General features: G+C 45.4%; 1 protein-coding gene across 2 annotated transcripts in view; it reads left to right on the top strand.

Annotated features, from left to right (window-relative positions):
* Nucleotides 1–5,096: 5,096 nt before the first annotated feature.
* znrf3 (zinc and ring finger 3) overlaps nucleotides 5,097–16,692 on the top strand; it is a 57,943-nt gene continuing 46,347 nt past the window's right edge. Inside the window, exon 1 of one of the 2 annotated variants that reach the window (XM_048988478.1) lies at nucleotides 5,097–5,599. In XM_048988478.1, the coding sequence (XP_048844435.1) occupies nucleotides 5,372–5,599 (228 nt within the window). In that variant the 5' untranslated portion in view covers nucleotides 5,097–5,371. The remainder of the gene's footprint in view (nucleotides 5,600–16,692) is intronic. The other variant, XM_048988469.1, reaches the window with a different exon arrangement.

Below are 16,692 nucleotides of genomic sequence, written 5' to 3'. Positions count from 1 at the left end.
GCCCCAGCGCTCGGAATACGTCCAGTTTGCATTCATAAGCAGTTCACAACCGCATTGACTTCTCTTATTCTTAAGTCGACCATATGTACAACATTTACATTTACAACATTTACATTGACCAACATTTACATCTCTAAAGGCATCTTGGGTCTAGCAGTCCACAATTTTCAGCCTGAAACTCACACAAGTCTGTGCATAGCGTCAAACAAATGACTTCACTGTGGAAATACTCAAACATTAAAAAGGGTCAGATCCTTTAAGGCACGGACGGGCGGGCAGCACACAAAGACCAAAGTCACTGCGCTGCCACTAATGCCTCCACCACCGTCTCGTCCATGTCTCCTGAAATCCACCTCAAGCACCCACCCAGCTTAGTCCGAAGTCAATTAGCATAGTCGGAGCCAGCCGGGTTTCATTAAATGAGAATTCTGTGGGCACGGAGATGGCGGTAATGGGACCATGGAAACGCAAATGCTCCCAAACCTAATGATGACATCGCCCTCGCTCATGATGTCTGTCTATATAGACTATTTATACATATATCATACTTTAAAGTCTTGTAGGAACAACGCTGCGCAGTGATATTCTTTGTCCCTTTTGTCACATCTTAGTTACATTTTAGAACTATTCATTAATGAACTATTCATTAAACTATAGTTGTAACACAAACATATAATATTATAAAAACGCGGTCGGTATGTAATCACAGAGGATTGCTACTCTTAATTTCCTTTTTTTGTATGACCACTTCAAATGTGTATTTATGCGTCATATGCTTGTGATACTTTCCAAAAAAAAAGAGGCATTCGGGCCGTTCCCCGCTGCATGCCAGCCTGTTGTTGTCGTCTCATTACGCTGCTCCTTCTTCCTCATTGCAGCTGCTGTCACTCCTTTCCCGGGCCTTCACGTCGTCAAGTGGCATTCTGGGAAACTGAAAATAATGTATTTTTTTTTCTTGAAGACAAGTGGGGAGGGTTGAATGAACTCTCCGCATTGTAATTATCTGCATTTTTCCTCTCTTGTTGCTTCATCCCGTGTTCCCCGGAAAATCTTAAACACCGATTAACAGTGGAGCCGACATGCATACCTACAGGATGATTCACTGGATTACCTGGGGTATATTTATAATGTGCCTTTAATCAACAGATTTTTTTTTCTAAGTCGTTAGCTGACAATTAACTTGATATTAAGGGAAACTTACACTTGGAGACGGACTCAAAGTAATCTCATATTTTCTAAATCAGAGCACATGCCCAATGAGCAATAGCGTCTGGAACTAGCAATGTTTGCTGCATATAAGTATAATACACAAGCCCAGATCCCATTTGAAAAACTGAGGCAAATGCTTTGGAAGCTCCTCAGTGCTTTTCATTAATATTCAGAGAATGGGGGTTACAGTGAGTCTGATTCAGAATCACCCATCCACATTAGTTTGAACTGGATTACACAAATAAATCTTTGTGGTTACTAAACAAACAGGCCATTTTCACTGAAATCATACAGGTTCCAGTGATTTTATTTTACATCATCAAGCATTTAGGTGAGGGCTGTTTTTACTTCATTGTTGTCAGTAAATTGAATCAGCCATTAAACCATCAATATTTTATTTATTATTAGGCATATGGGAAGGTATTGTTCATTGTAGTATTATACAACTGTGCAAACCTCTCACTCATGTTACTTTACAATCTGTGATTTGGTTGTTGCCTTACACCCCTGAGAGCAGGGTTCGAATCTCTGACATGCTCCCATGTCTTGTCTCTCCATGTTGTCCTGGGGTTTTTACCAGGTACTTGTGTACCCCCCCCCACCCCCCACAGTCCAAAAACATGCTGAAGTGAATTGGAGTTACTGAATTTCCTGTCAGTCTGCATGTGTGGGTGAATGGTGTGAATGATGTGTGAGTAAATGGTGTGTGGGTGAATGGTATGTGGGTGAATGGCATGTGGGTGAATGGTGTGTGGGTGAATGGTATGTGGGTGAATGGCGTGTGGGTGAATGGATTGTGGGTGAATGGTGTGTGAGCGTGCCCTGTGTGAGCGTGCCCTGTGATGGGTCACCTCGTGGCCTGAAACCTCCCGAACCTCTAGACTCTGGATCTCTGCAACTCTGAATAGGACAACTGATTACAGAAAATGGAGGGTAGGCACAATATCAGGTGGTAAACCAGATCACATGGTGTGGCTTATGCAACTTCAAGCAAAATATAACTGAAACCCCCTGTCTGTGATGTTTTGAACCTGTTGTTCTCAAATGTCACTCCCAGCATCAGGGTCTTGGACTCACGGCGTAAAATTCGATTCACGGCTATGTGCTTGAGTTATATCTTTGGAAACTCCAGTCCCAAACTAACCTAGCCACCTCTTCAGGATAAACTGTTGCAGGGTGGCTGATTGTGACTTTATTACACACAGTAAATATTGTGCGTTGCTATACTCTGTGATTATCTTTCATTCGGTTCAGAGCCCATCATTAGCCAAATTGGTATGTCAATGGGTTTTCCATCAACGTGTATCTATACCAGTTACTGAATTGTTTTAGTGTGTATCACAAGCTTTAGATATAATTAAAAAATTTTGTGCCAAACACCCATAAAGCAACTAACCGGTCCAACGTTAACCCCCTGTTAGCATGCAGGTTAGTGACGCTCCACGCATCACACACTTCTGAATGTGAGCAGCAGGAGAACAGAATCTGGCACCGAGGAACATGTGATCAGGATCCAGATCCCCAATGACATCACTTAAAAACCAGACCTGCAAATAATTGACATGCTAGAGGCAAAAAAAAAAATCCTTGCTCGAAGTTACCCCCCCCCCCCAAGAAATCATTTTACCTAAGTTAACCTCCTTCACCAACACATATGGAGACCATTTTGAATCATCCTGGTTTTTTGAGGTTTTTTTTGGCAATTTTGACCTAAAAAGCCCCACAGTTGTTTTTTTTCATAATCTTGCTGCTACAACTGACACTAAATCAAATCTGTTGATGTTCCCAAATACCTCTCTGGGACTGCTCAGTGTGGATCTATGTGGGCGCAATGTGCTGCCACACTCACGACACCTTGAAATCCTGCCTCACTACCTGTTGTATTTCACCTACCTGCTCTATTTGCTATATTTCTGGGGGGATCAATAAAGCCTGATAAACATCCATAAGCAACAATATAAACAGAATCCAGCTGAAGAAAATGTTTCACTGCATGTCGTCAGCATATAGAGAGACTGTAGAAGAGTTTTTGCTGGCTGACCAGGTCCTACTTTCTCAATAAAGAGTGCTACTATATCCTTGGTACGTAGGTGTTAAAAGTGTACAGTGTACATAACCCGGGACACTTTGGATGTGGACGGTGCCAGCACTGTAAAGCCCTTGAGTGCTTGTTTATTGTTTTTTTTCACAAATTGTTTCTTCAGACAAAGACACCGTGTCTGAGGCCGATGTCCTGCAGAGGCAAGGGAAGCAAGCGCCTTTCAGAGAAAGTGGTGTGGACAGACTCTGTGGATGACCTGCAACCCGCAAGAGATGCCAGCAACTACAGATTCCTAAGAAATTTCTGTCCTGCACAGAAATGCCATTGTTCCGCAGAGAAAAGCCACACCATAAGTGAAAGGCTCTTTGATAATACAAAGCTGCAGCCCATAGCTGAATGCTGAATTCATGTCTGTGATCCGTTTTAATTGTATGTTTATTGATATGGTTTTATTAACTATCCTTAGGACATGTCGTTCATTGATTAAGAAAATCAGCGTTGAGTTTCTTCGTTTTGAAACGTGCACATAAAAACAGTAAAGTTTTGGGAAACAACATGAACTATGTTCTTATTTTAAGAAAACACTTCTTTACACAGTGTGTAGTTAGAGTATGGAATATTCTTCCTGTTCATGTAGTACAAGCTAAAACCCTGGGTTCCTTTAAATCAGAGCTAGATAAGATTTTAACAACTCAGAGCTATTAGTTGTTATTCCCAAACGAGCTTGATGGGCCGAATGGCCTCCTCTCGTTTGTAAATTTCTTATGTTCTTATGACAATCAATAATGCATATTATTAATTAAAATTAATATCGACTGTTTGCTATAAATGATTCCATCCATCCATCAATCTTCTGTACCCGGTTGTTCTACGAGTCGCCGGTGTTTGGAGCCTGTAAGTATGCTACTGCAGGAAAAATGTTTAGGCACATACGCTAATAATAATAATAATCCATCCATCCATCCATCCATTTTCCAAACCGCTTATCCTATTGGGTCGCGGGGGGTCCGGTGTTCCACACACATGTGACCCAGGCGGACACTCGAACCCGGGTCCCAGAGGTGTGAGGCAACAGTGCTAACCTCTGCACCATCATGCCGCCCCCAATAATAAAATAATAATAATAATAATAATAATAATAATAATAATAATAATAATAATAATAATAATAATAATAATGAGAAATGGGGGACATTTTTGCGCAAGTGGAACATTGTTAAAACTATCACTTACGGACAGATACTAGTTGAAATATTACAATTTTACAATAAATATTTTTCTCCAATAGTCCTTAATCGAGTTTTTACGTACTCGCTAGTTTAAAGCCTGGTATTCTAATACTCGCTTTAAGATAATCTACTGCAGTTCAGCGCCAGAGACAGCAACACTTCGCAAACCCGTTTGAAGTTATCCCGGTTCAACTGGAGCTTCGCGCAGAGCAGCTCGTCTCTTTTAAGGTGGTTCCGCTCCTAAAATCCTCAGCCAGTGTAGCCTACTGTCGATATAATTAAAAATAACTAAAAGCAATATGCATCCACGGCGTCCTTGTAACAAGATGCTTACGGCTTTAACACTGTATAAATGTAATACATTGTGTAGTATACTGGTTGTTGTGGAAAAAAACACAATGTGTCTCTTTATGTGCTTCGAAAACGTAATAACGCGGGGGACGCCTTTGCCTCCGTTATTAGCTTGGCACCACTAACCCCCTCCTCCTCCCCCCGGCCACAACCCCCACCCATCCAGTGGCGCCTCCTTAAATATGCAATGGCAGCCGAAAGTTGGGAGTGGAAAGTAAAGGGTCAGGAAGATTGGTGGGTGGGGATAACCCTTTAGGAAAAAAAAAACTAAAAAAAAAAAAACTTAGAAAATCACGTGTTTGGAGATCAAAGGAGATCCGCTTTGTAGAGTTGGAAGGAGAGCGAGAAAGAGCGAGAAGCCGTGTAGACGGACCCGGTAAATGACAAGGCTGCGATGGTGAAATAAACGCGTCCAGGAAAAGATTAAGCTCAGCCGCTCAACGTCTCCACTGAGATTTAATTTCAGAGATAGGCAAGGGCTTCCCCCTCTAAGAAGATCCCTGGAAATTATGTTCCGATCGGCGCTGATCCAGCCGGCAAGATGATTTTACCAAGAAGAGTCTCAGATCGGGTGGCCGATTCGGTGATCTTCGCCTCCCTTGCGGTCGCAGCTTGCTTGGGAACCGTTTTCGCGAAGGATACCGCCTTTGTGGAAGTAGTACTGTTTGAATCAAGTCCAAATGGAGATTATACCACATACACCACAGGTTTGCAGGGACGATTCTCTAAAGCTGGAGCCACCATCAGCGCAGAGGGCGAGATCGTGCAGGTATGTAGTATAAAGAAATAAATAAGCGTAATCTGTGTTACATTGTATTGCTCGCACTTGTGGACACTTTTCGGATGTTTGAGTCGGTTTCATTAGTTGGCGCAACTTTCTTTGCATGTGGTGCGTGCGGACGCGTGTGTACGGGGCGCTTGGGGGTGGGGGTACATTTATTTATGAGAGGATGGTACTAGCTAGCCAGCTAGCTATGTGGTCACAAGATGGCTTCTATCTGGTAGAGGGGGGAAAAGATCTTCAATTCGCAGTTGAACTTGCACATCGCAAACTGTTTTTGTGACAAAAACACCGTAGCCTCGGCAAGCCACATTTAGCTTATTGTATCTATACTTCGCTTTGAAAGATGCTGCGTCCTGTCAGACACTTTCTTCTGCTTTAAAAGAAAAGAGACAGCCTGTTTGGTTATTGGCTGCATATCGATACATTGTTGCATGTATTAAAAAAACATGAGAAATTGCGACAAATATTCGTTAACCAAAGTCTGAGATGCAGAACAGTTACGATTTGTGTTGCGTGCTGGTTTTGTGACCTAGAATGTCTCGTATACCCGGGTTATCTGTAGGATTCATCATTACCAGCGCTGGAAATGATTTAACCAAGGCATCTGACAGTGCCTCTATTTCGACAAACTAATCTGAGTTTATTTTCTGTTTTTCAGGACTTGTTGCAGAGTAATTTTGTATGTCTAAATTTTGCTGCTGTGACGCTGAAACTATTATTGGGACTGGATATTGAAATAATAAATTGCTCGTGATCAAGAGAGATCTGGTGGGTGTCGAGTTCTTCATTTAATCTCCGTTTAGTTCTAACTTGGGGACGGTAACATGAGGAATATTTCCAGCCCCAAACGGTGCGTAAAATAGGAGCTTTTAGCTCTACAAGTGCAAGTAGAGTCTCGGAGGGCTATGCAGCCCGGCAGGAGCTGATATCTGTTTGTACTCCTGTAATCATCGGACATGGCAGCTGGGAATGCGGGTAAATGTGTCGGGCATTATTAAAAGCGATGCCGGGGGGAGCGGTCTTTCACACAAGTATTTGCCCGCAGGATAAAAGTTGAATTGTTAACTGGCAAACGTGTGCACCATGATTTATTTTTTTAAGCTTGGGAGCTGGATGATTGTCAAGACATATTCGTTATCTGAGCACCAGAAAGCCGCCGTGGGTGACGGGTGTTGAACCGATCCGGTTCCACTCTGATGAGCGCAGTTCAATTTGCGTTATTTACAGTGTGAAATTAAATCGCAAGTAAAACCGAGTACTTCTGTTTTCCCCTAATTATCGGGAAAACATCCATCGGATTACCCCAAGGCAAAGCTTGTAATACGGGGAGATCAGGCAAACTGCTCAGAACCAGGGTAGGGATGCGGGTGTGTGACCGCTGTGCTACCCTCCGTGCGGACCTACTGGTACAAAGACTTTTGAACATTTATAAGAGATCTTAAATGCTTTAAAAATTATCTATTTTTACTGTACTGAAATAAGACCATAACTTACTGCATACAACTTAAAATCATAAAAGCCATTAAAATACATTTAGTGCAAAATTCATTAATACTTAACGGCGATGTCAGCGGAAGTGATGGGCCTGTATGCATTGCAAACAGGTCCGAGAAGTTGTTCATTTTCCGCTGTTATATAACTTTATGGTGAATTTAATGCATGCTTATTTCCCGACTGGGACCCATTAAAAATGGAGTTTCACTGGGCCTGGAATGCAGCTCCTGACGGGCAAGTTTAATGTCGCACCTTTCAATTTCAGACAATCTTTGAATGGTTTGATATTGGCTGTGCGATTTATGTGTAAATACTTGCGGTTTGGGCAAATTAACTTCTTGCGGTTTTGTTTCCTTCCCTTTTAAAGTCTGCTGTGTTTGGCGGGTATGAAAAGTGTAATACAGACTTATATAAACCAGTTTACGAAAAGGGGGGGTGAAAGGATCGGGACCATAAGACAAACATGGAAGCTAACAGTCAGAGACAAGGACAAATGGACACTTAATTAAAAATATTATTTAAAAAGAAGAGGATGGGAATTTAAGCAAATAAGACCCTGTACCAGTTCGTGTAGTTTGCTAGTAATATCACCCCTTTCTTGTTTGTCCAATAACAACCCCTCTCCTCCCTCCAGTGATTTATTCTTATAAGATGAATAGGGATTGATGAGTGACCCGGTTAAGTCTCCGGGACCCGTGATGCCTTCAAAGCCCCCGATACCGGCTTGAACACAAACCCTATTGAGCCGGGCTTGCCTTGCCAGTCCTCGTTCCGGTAGACTGCCTGACGCCGGCTTTCGAGAGGGTGGGATCCAAGAGCCGCAGAGACTACAGCAAATTAAAGCAAAATATACGCGGACCGGGCAATTTCGCCGTTTTTCTGTCCGTTAGTGAGCTGAAACCGCGCACCGGTTTCGTGTGTCTCTAACAGCTGTAATTATCAGATTGACTAGGATAAAGCTGAACGGAAAAGAAGCATGCAGTGTCGCCCGCTGTAGTCGGATGTTCTCGCTTTAAACTCTTTAGATAATGACTTGAAACGTGTAAGTGTAGGCGTTTTTCAGGATTTGCAATATGTGTGATACTGCACCCGTCATACGCCTGCGATTGAGGAATGATACGCAGTCGGATCAACGAGGAGCCCCCGAGTTTTTATTTATTTATTTTGTGAACTAGTCATCCTTTTTAAGGAAATCCCGCGATTTTCCTGAGATGTCTTTTATGACATTACTGTGTTGGTATGGAGTAATTGAGGACCCTGGACCTCGCAGTGTGTACTAACCCCTAGGGAATGTCCGACAAGAAACCTGCCTGGAAGCTGGATGGCACCGTTTTCAGTGACCTGTGCTTCTGATACAGGGTCTGTTGCTTCACCTCCCCACTACTGCCTCTGCTGACCACTCAGCCCTGTTACTTTTCCTGGGCATCATCTCTCCTCTCCCCTGTTCTGTGCAGAGCTGGGTAATCTTCTGAATGATCTTCTGGCTGTTATCCCTGTGCCTAAAATTTCTCACATATGCCCTGCTGTGCTTCACCAGGTCACTGTAGGTCTCATCAGGGTTGAGCATTAGGGCTAATGGATGGGGCAGGTGCCCCAGCAATGGCTGATCTCTGATAACCCCTCCCTACACCTATTCCCAGGATGTCTCGTACAGCATTGTGCCCCCCGGCAGTTACTCCCAAATGCCTCAGTTCTTTTCCTCCTCATCATCATCCACACACTCCTGGTTGCTAAAGTAATCTAGGTGTTTGGAAGAAACGAGTCACAGATGCCATTCATATTTCTGCTATGTCATGTAAAGCCTGAATGCATTGCTGAGACTTCAACCACTTCTGACTTTTGATTTGAAGGCTAAAGTCGTGTGTCCTTTTTTGTGTGCATAAATCCATTTGGGGACTTCTGCAACTTGTTAGGTTCTGTGTGGCGTAGGTGTATAGACATAGTGGGCTTGAGGTTGAACTCCCTTGGAGTTGGACAATGTCTGGTGTTGGTCTTGACAGGTCACGCGGCTCCATCTGAGTGGGTAAAAAGGAGCACTTTATCGCCGGTTCCAAAGTAATCACATTATTTTGATTTGTGACTGGCTATCTGTCACATGATAGTGTGATGACTTTCATTGGCTGTAACACAAAACAAGCTTAAAAACCTTTGTTCTCCAACAGCGTCCAGTTCTTTCTCCATGTTCAAGATGGTGCAGTTTCGTGTGGAATACTCGCATCCTACTTTCATCGTGTTTCGTTTTGTTTTCGTTTTACTGTAGCGATGACACAATGTGCCTTGGGTTGGGGATGTGTGTGAACTTTTGCGTTTGCCTTGTTCTCCTCTACTCTGTTAAGTGTATGTGGTCTTGCCTTTTCTGGTCAGTCCTTCCCAGAGGCATAGACATTGGCTGGTGGGCACCAGCAGGAGATAATAGTCAGTGTGGATGGCCTATGTTCTCATTCGTGAACCCTCAGTGTAGAAAAGGATGCCATGGTCACTGGAAATGGGCTTAAAGAAGGTGTCGTACTGGGCTGGGGAAGACTCCAGCATAGCTCAGCTTGGGGGTGGACTCTTACTTGGCTTTTCCCAACTCCGAGCACCAGTAGCAAACTTCGGCTCTGGGTTTAAAAGGTTAAACGTGCTGCTTGACTATATTTTCCACTTATTGGTTTTGTGGCCACGGCTGTATTTTAAGTGCTATCATTTCAAACCGCCAGCACGTTTGATTTTAGTGCTCCAGTCTGGGTAATTTTAGGCTGTGCTTCTACCCTTTTGGACCGTACCGACGATTAAAGTGCGCTCTTTCCGCTTTCTCCTCCCGCTGTCTGTTCTTTCGACAGACGAGGAATGTGTCACCCTTTCTTTAGCATGTGAACTACTCAAGGCTAGAATTGTGTTTGGCAGGCTGGCGTGCATTTGAACCCCATGGCTTCATTCCGCTGCTGCGTACACAGCACCCCGGAAATTAGTGAGATTGTACTGAGGCTTTGGGTGAGCAGTTTGTCCTGTTGGGAGTTTGCCTGATAGTTCAGCGTAGCTCTTAATTACTGTATGCTTGTTCACATCCTTTTCTTCCCTTTGATCAGGATGCCTCTGGCATTTTAAGAGCTGTTTTCCTCTCGTAAAGCCTCCTCCGCACTCCTTCCCCGGGAGATCCGGCCTGGTGCCCCCGGTAGGCCCTTGGGTTAAAGTGGTCTTATTTTTAACAAGTCAACCTTTTTTGAGGTAGTGGCAAGATTACGGAGCTAGTTAGGACTCCTTCCCACCCAGACTGATGGGTCTCCCACACCCTGACTCTCATGCTTTTGTGGAACTTCATCACATTCATTCATGTTGATTTGGCCACTTGCTCAAACTTTCCCACCTTAATCTTGAATAACTGAGAATGAAAATGTATGATGGCTGATTTCAGGCTGACTAACAGCAAAGATACTCTATGGACCAGATAGCACAAAAGTGTATAGCAGGGGTGGGGATCCTGTTCCATGGAGGGCTGGTGTGGTTGCGGGTTTTGAGATGGCCTCTCAGTCAGCCAATAACGGTGGGTCCCAGGGCTGGAGTTGAGAATCGCTGCTTTATTATTGGCTGATCGAGAGGTCATACCAAAACCCTGCACCAACACCAGCCCTCCATGGATCAGGTTCCCCTGTTGTGAATGGCCTTTACCTAAAGAAAGGAGTGATCTACCTCTCCATACAAGACATTAGTATCCTAAGAGCATCTGCGGAAATGCCGAAAAGAGATGCGATTTGTGAGCTGTTCGCAAATGGAAACGCCAACAGCATGTCAGCCAGCAGGCTGTCAGATGGGGGAGTTGGGCCAGGATGGCACGAGTGCTGTGTGACGTGGAGTAATCATGGTCCTGGGGCTGCTTTGCTGGGATCTGGCACCTTTTCTTCTACGAGGCTCTCCTCCAGTTTGTGCTGGTTTGCCGGAGGCCTGAAATGTTGGTGTAGGCCTCCCCTCAGCCGTGACCACTCTCTGGAAATCCATCCAGAAACTCAACCCTCCCCCCCCCACCTGCAAGCCCTTCCACAAATATTCCGTGGGACTGATGTTAGTGCGACTGATCACTTCTGCAAACCGCTCCCGGAAGTCCTACGGGATTGAGGTCTGCGGAAGTCTGATAAATCCTCCTGTAGGGCAGAACATACGGGGCAGGAAATTATGGGATGCCAATGACCTTTCATGATGGTAGTGAATCTGTTGTGGAACTCCTTGTGTAAATATAGAACCCTTTACTTTTAGTGTGGCCACAGAACCTTGTGTGGTTTCCGATGACCCTCGTTGGCATTCGTCTCAATTTCTGCCATTCGCCAGTGTCTCGTGCATCAGATTCATCCAGAACAGCATTTGTATTTTGAAGTACATGCTTCCTCCTCTCATTTTCTCTTTGATTGTGTCCTGTTTTTTCTTCTGGCTGATATCACCCATTTCGTAGCTGGAAAAGTAACATGCAAGTACATGTGCTCACTTTTGTGTCCTAAAACCAACTCGCCATCGATGAGGCCTATTTTAAGCTCAAATATTCTCCATCCACATAGCTGTTAATCACAGTGGTTGTTGTACGGCCTTGATGTCCTGCATCCCGTGTTTTTGCATAAATGTTTCGTTACTATTAACCTTCTTCGCTGTGCCTCTAACGGAGTTGGTTCAATGTTGGGCAAGTTTAACAGGTGGAAAAATCCTACTACTTCCACTGTCCATCATTTTGAAACGTCTGCATGACTGAGCAGAAGCAAGTATTCTGTGCAGAGGCCAGAATGGGAATCCAGGGCTGATGTAGACCTTGGTACACGGTGACAGATCTTTCAGTGGCATTTTGTGTGGACCAAGTCTGGGAGGGAGTGTCACTAAAGGTGTGCTTGGTGTGTCTGCCCTTGTCACAAACATAGTAGCACAGTGAGCACTATATGTGTAGAATCTGTCAAGCTTTGTGTTGTCATGTAAGGTCTGGTAATTTTGTATATTTCCCAAGCTAAAAAACTGTAATTGGGTGTGTAAAATGAATTGGGGCTTGCTGTTTAAATGTTCACCACTTGGCGATTCCCCAGATGGATTGTCTTCCTGAAAGCAAAGCCAATCGGGCGTCAGCTCTACAGGGATGCTAGAGGCCTGCCCTATCGGGTGTCATTTATCCTCACGCTGTCGTGGTCGTTTCCTATGACTGATTACTCTAATCCTCTGCGTTAGACAAGCCTCATGTAAGGCTTGGCTGACGTCGATCGGTTCGGATCAGTTGGCTCCCTCAACTTTTTACCGTAATGGAGAAGAATTCTTGTTTGTGTTTCCCTGCCTCTCCTTCCCTTGCACTGGTTATTAATGTTGTGCTTTACGTCGGCCTGGAAAGCCATTTTGCAGACTGATCTATTTCATCCTCATCTTCCCTCCCTACAATTGCAGCCCTAGCTCCCCGGCAACTGTTTCCAGTCGTTCTTAATGAGGGGAACTATGGTGACCCCCGAGAGGGGCTGCTATGATGGATTGGGCGAGCCATGTGGAAGTTGGAGTGCCATCCCTTGGGTCTAACCCCCCCCCCCCCCCGGGGCGATGAGCCATCCGGTCACCATTGTCTCGCATCTGCGATGGATTGTTCCATCTTCATGCTCGTTTTTCCCTGCGCTATGGAGCTTGTACTGGGTCAGGAGTGTCCCAGATTTTCCTGAATACACCTGCTGAGGTCCCCCCCTTCCCCCTCCCCCTCCCCAAATTCCTGTCAGGGAGGTTTTAACTAGCGCAGCTGCATAATGAATGTTTAAGGTTAGTCACAGGTGTGGGAGCAGTGATAAAACAAGATGGCGGAGGGGATCCAGGGAAGAAATACCGTTACACTCATACTTGGATTTGTCTTGCTGTTTCCTAGCTTGACAATAAAATGGGCCTGTCAGGAAAATTTGCTTGCTTAAGCCAAATAACCACTCCCCCCCCCCCCCCCCCCCACACACACACACACACACACACGCACACACACACCTCTGACATAAGCCGTGTCCATTTCTTTAGCCTTTTGGCAGTCTGTCTGTTGAATTCCCTGCTGTTACACTGGGCGAGTGTTTTGAACAACCCATGCTAAATCTTCTGCGGTTTATGAATGCGAGTCGGATTCTAAAATCCAGTTTCGTTTGCCATAAATCGGTATAAAATTATATAAACACAGAGGGAATCCAATGAAGGCATCTTGCTTTAGTCCATCAATTGCAGAATCTTTGTGTTAAACAGGTCCCAGAGCTGTGAAGCAATACTTTCTCAACCCTGCCCTTGGTTTTAGCCTTTTTTAGCATTTAAATCCCTGTTGCCTACAAACTGTCAGTTTTCCTCTTCATCGTATTTTATACGGATTTTAAGCCCCACTCGGAGAGATGGCGAACCAAACGGTTGTGTAACCCTCTACAGAAGATCTGTTGAGACTGGCCTCAGCTTTGATGAAGGGGTTCCTCTCGGTGCACTGCTATAAAAGAGAAGGAGAAGATTCTTTTTGGAGGGGGGGCATAGTGGTGGTGATGATGTTTTAGCCTGTAATTAGATGTTTCTAGAACAATTAAGGGAGGGGCTGGTTATGAGTAGGTGGTGGAATGTTGTTTTGGATTGGGGGCGGGGTTAATGGAATGGGGAGGGGGCACAGCCATGCCATGGTGAGATCAAAGGCGAAGCTCTTCAAAGTTCCGCCGGAGCGGCGAATGAGAGATACGGTTAGCAGCTGATGATGTAATCGCACCCTTGAAAGGAAGCGGCCTTCCCACAAAGGCCTGTGGTGTTCCCTGCTTGAATGGAATGGGGACAGAGATGGCTCCTCCCACACTTCCCAGGTGCCCCTGCTGTTTCAGTCTGCATTTGTCATCCTGTTTTCATTTTGGTTAGGGGTGGTGAGGCTGCCCTGGGGTGGGACTCACATTACTTCCATTCTACACCCAGTCTAATCTGCGAGGTTTTCCCCAAACGTAACAGGTGTGCAAGTATGTTTGGTTTGATATTTACACAGATATGCAGGCTTTAGTGCTCGCCATTATTTGCCAAACTAATTACTGCACAAATTAATGGGTGTTTTGCATTTTGCAGTGGGTGTTTTGCATTGCACTGATTTAAAGCACGAGGACGGCTAGCTTTATTTGAATTGTTTATTGTAGCTGAGAGGGCTGGAAGGTTGTATTCAAGAGTTATCTCTGTTAATAACGGAGCCAGGAGCCTGCTGCTGTTTAAGGAACCATCTGGTTTTATGGAGATGTTTGCCATCATTCTGCTGTCTGTCCATAGTGCCGTTAGTAGCTCTGGAGGGGGGGGCTGTTTATTTGTTGCATTTCTCAGGACAGATGGATGGATGGACTAGACTGTCACCCAGAGCCCCTTTTACTGACGACCGTGTTCACAGTCTGGCAAAGGAAGAGACTTGTTTTCCAAAGAACTGCTTCTAAAATCAAATGCCAGGCTATCGGTTTCCCTTGGGGGTATCCAATTCGCAGCTGCAAGTCCTTCCGTCATTATTATAAAACTTCTAATTGTTTTAATGAAGTATTGTGTTAGTAATTCAGTTCTAATATCTGAAAAGATATTTCTGGAAGTTTCTTCAAACCCAATGGAATCCACAACCTGGATGCAGGTATTGTTCTGATGTGGTTTGTTTTTGAAGTGGTGTTGGCCATGTAGGGGTGAGTCAGAGTAAACGAGTCCGGGTCTGTTTATCATCGACGCTGACCTGTTGTGTTGTTTTCAACTTCATGCCGTCTCCGCCAGTCTGGGCACAACAGCGAACCTCCTTGTTCAGGTCGATAGAGGAACGAAGCCGCGTTTCTTCTGTTGAGTTGGAATTTTATAGTTTTTCTCTGTTACCCCCAAAGCAAAGGAAGTGGGTGGTCCCTGTGTGCCGGGGTCTGATGGGTCCCCAGTTTGCATGTGCCAGGCTTTTGCAGCCCTGCCCAACCTCAGACTGAACAGCCGGCTGCAGCCATAGCTCCTGTGGCTCTCTTGTTTCAGGCTCGTCTAAGTCAGGTTAGGTGTTCTGCTCCCGGAGGCCATGTGTTATTCTGATGGCAGTAAAGAGCTTAACCTGCCATCTGTCCTGTTGTAGGGCTGCTTATGGACATAAATCTGTTGGGTAATAGACAGGGGGCAATATTCTAATCTGAGGGGCACATAAATGTTTTATCTTTGAATGCATGTGGGCTCTTCATGTATTTATTAAAATAGCGTCTGTCTAAAAATGATTCTATCTTTTCTTTGAGTGCTCCGTAATCTGTCAAGAGCCTCGTAGATCTGCATGTTAGCTTAGCTCGCCGCCAAGCACCGTGCTATGCTGCCACCAGTGTTGGTGCTCCGTGTTAGCGTGAGAAACAGTGGACAGGGTTTTGGGGGTCACCTCTTGGAGTCGGCCTCTCGTAGATCCCCAAAAGGCTGGGGGTCTTCGCTTGTTGCTCCCCTAGTGGCCACGGCCTGTCGCCGTTGCTCTCGGCTCTCGGAGAAGCCAACGGATCCACTTGCGGTGTTGGAGTGGAATGCTGGCCTTTGACACGTTAGTGGCGTGAAACACGTGGGGACGCCGTAACCTGAGAAGCGGGGCCCAATTGGAGCACACGGACGGCTGCACTCCATTCACACCCAGCCGGGCCGTTCACCTCCCACCCAAAAAGCCCAATTGGAGCCCACTAAGAGTCATTGTGGCACCTGTTGTCTTTACTCTGTCAGCCCGTGTCATCGGTTCAGATTTATTTCCCCCCTCCCCCCTCCTGCAGACAGCCGTGTGAGAGGAAAGTTATAGTGGGAATGAGGGAGGCTTTTCAAGTGACCTTTTGCCAAAAACCCTTCAGTGTTTTTGCATGGATGCATGGGGACAAAAAGCTGGACCAGAATCGGCATCGCTCACCTTCCTGGCCTGCAGTTGTGTCCCAAACTCCGGCCTCTGTCTGGACGCTGGGGATGCGTTTGAAGCTGGGGCCTGGAAAAGCAGCACCTTTGAGTTCTGTGTGTGTGTGTGTGTGTGTGTGTGTTTTTTTTTTTTTTTTTTTTTTTTTTTTGTCGAGTTGCAATCCCTCAGAGTCTCTTTTCGTTTAGCTATGAAGCAGGTGCAGCTTCTATAAAGATTATTTTCTCTCTCTCTCTCTCTCTCATTCTCCCCCTCTACACACTCTGTGCAGTGTGTTCTCCAGCAGTGCCCACCCCAACCCCTTATCAGTAGCTGGCACACACACCCGCGAGAGGTGAAGGGTGATGGTATCTCCTTGGGGGGAGTTTGCAGCCGGCCTGACGGCATATCAAAGTGTGCCAGGCTCCGGGGCGGCCTGGCCTGCCCGGGAATGCCCGCGCCATTGCTGCCGCTGATGCTGGCAGACTGTATCCGGCCTGGAGAAAACGCCACCCTCACCTTTACCCCTTTACCCCCCCCCCCCCCCCAAAAAAAAAAGAAAAACCAAAACATTTTAGCTACCACCTTCCAAGTTCCTTTTAAAATGAACTTGAGAGGAGGCGGGGGTGGCCTTTTTGCTGTCATGAGAAAGGGTTGGAACGGTGTGCCGCACAAAAGATTTAAATATTATCTCAGGCAAATATCTGGATGCCCGGAATACTTGGCATAGTTGCGGCACACTTTGGTTTTTGTGTTTGCCGGCATGAAT

Source organism: Brienomyrus brachyistius, chromosome 2 (assembly GCF_023856365.1).
Source record: "Brienomyrus brachyistius isolate T26 chromosome 2, BBRACH_0.4, whole genome shotgun sequence".
Lineage (NCBI taxonomy): Eukaryota > Metazoa > Chordata > Actinopteri > Osteoglossiformes > Mormyridae > Brienomyrus > Brienomyrus brachyistius.
The sequence above is the reverse complement of the archived record's forward strand: the minus strand, read 5'-3'. Positions and strand labels throughout refer to the sequence as shown.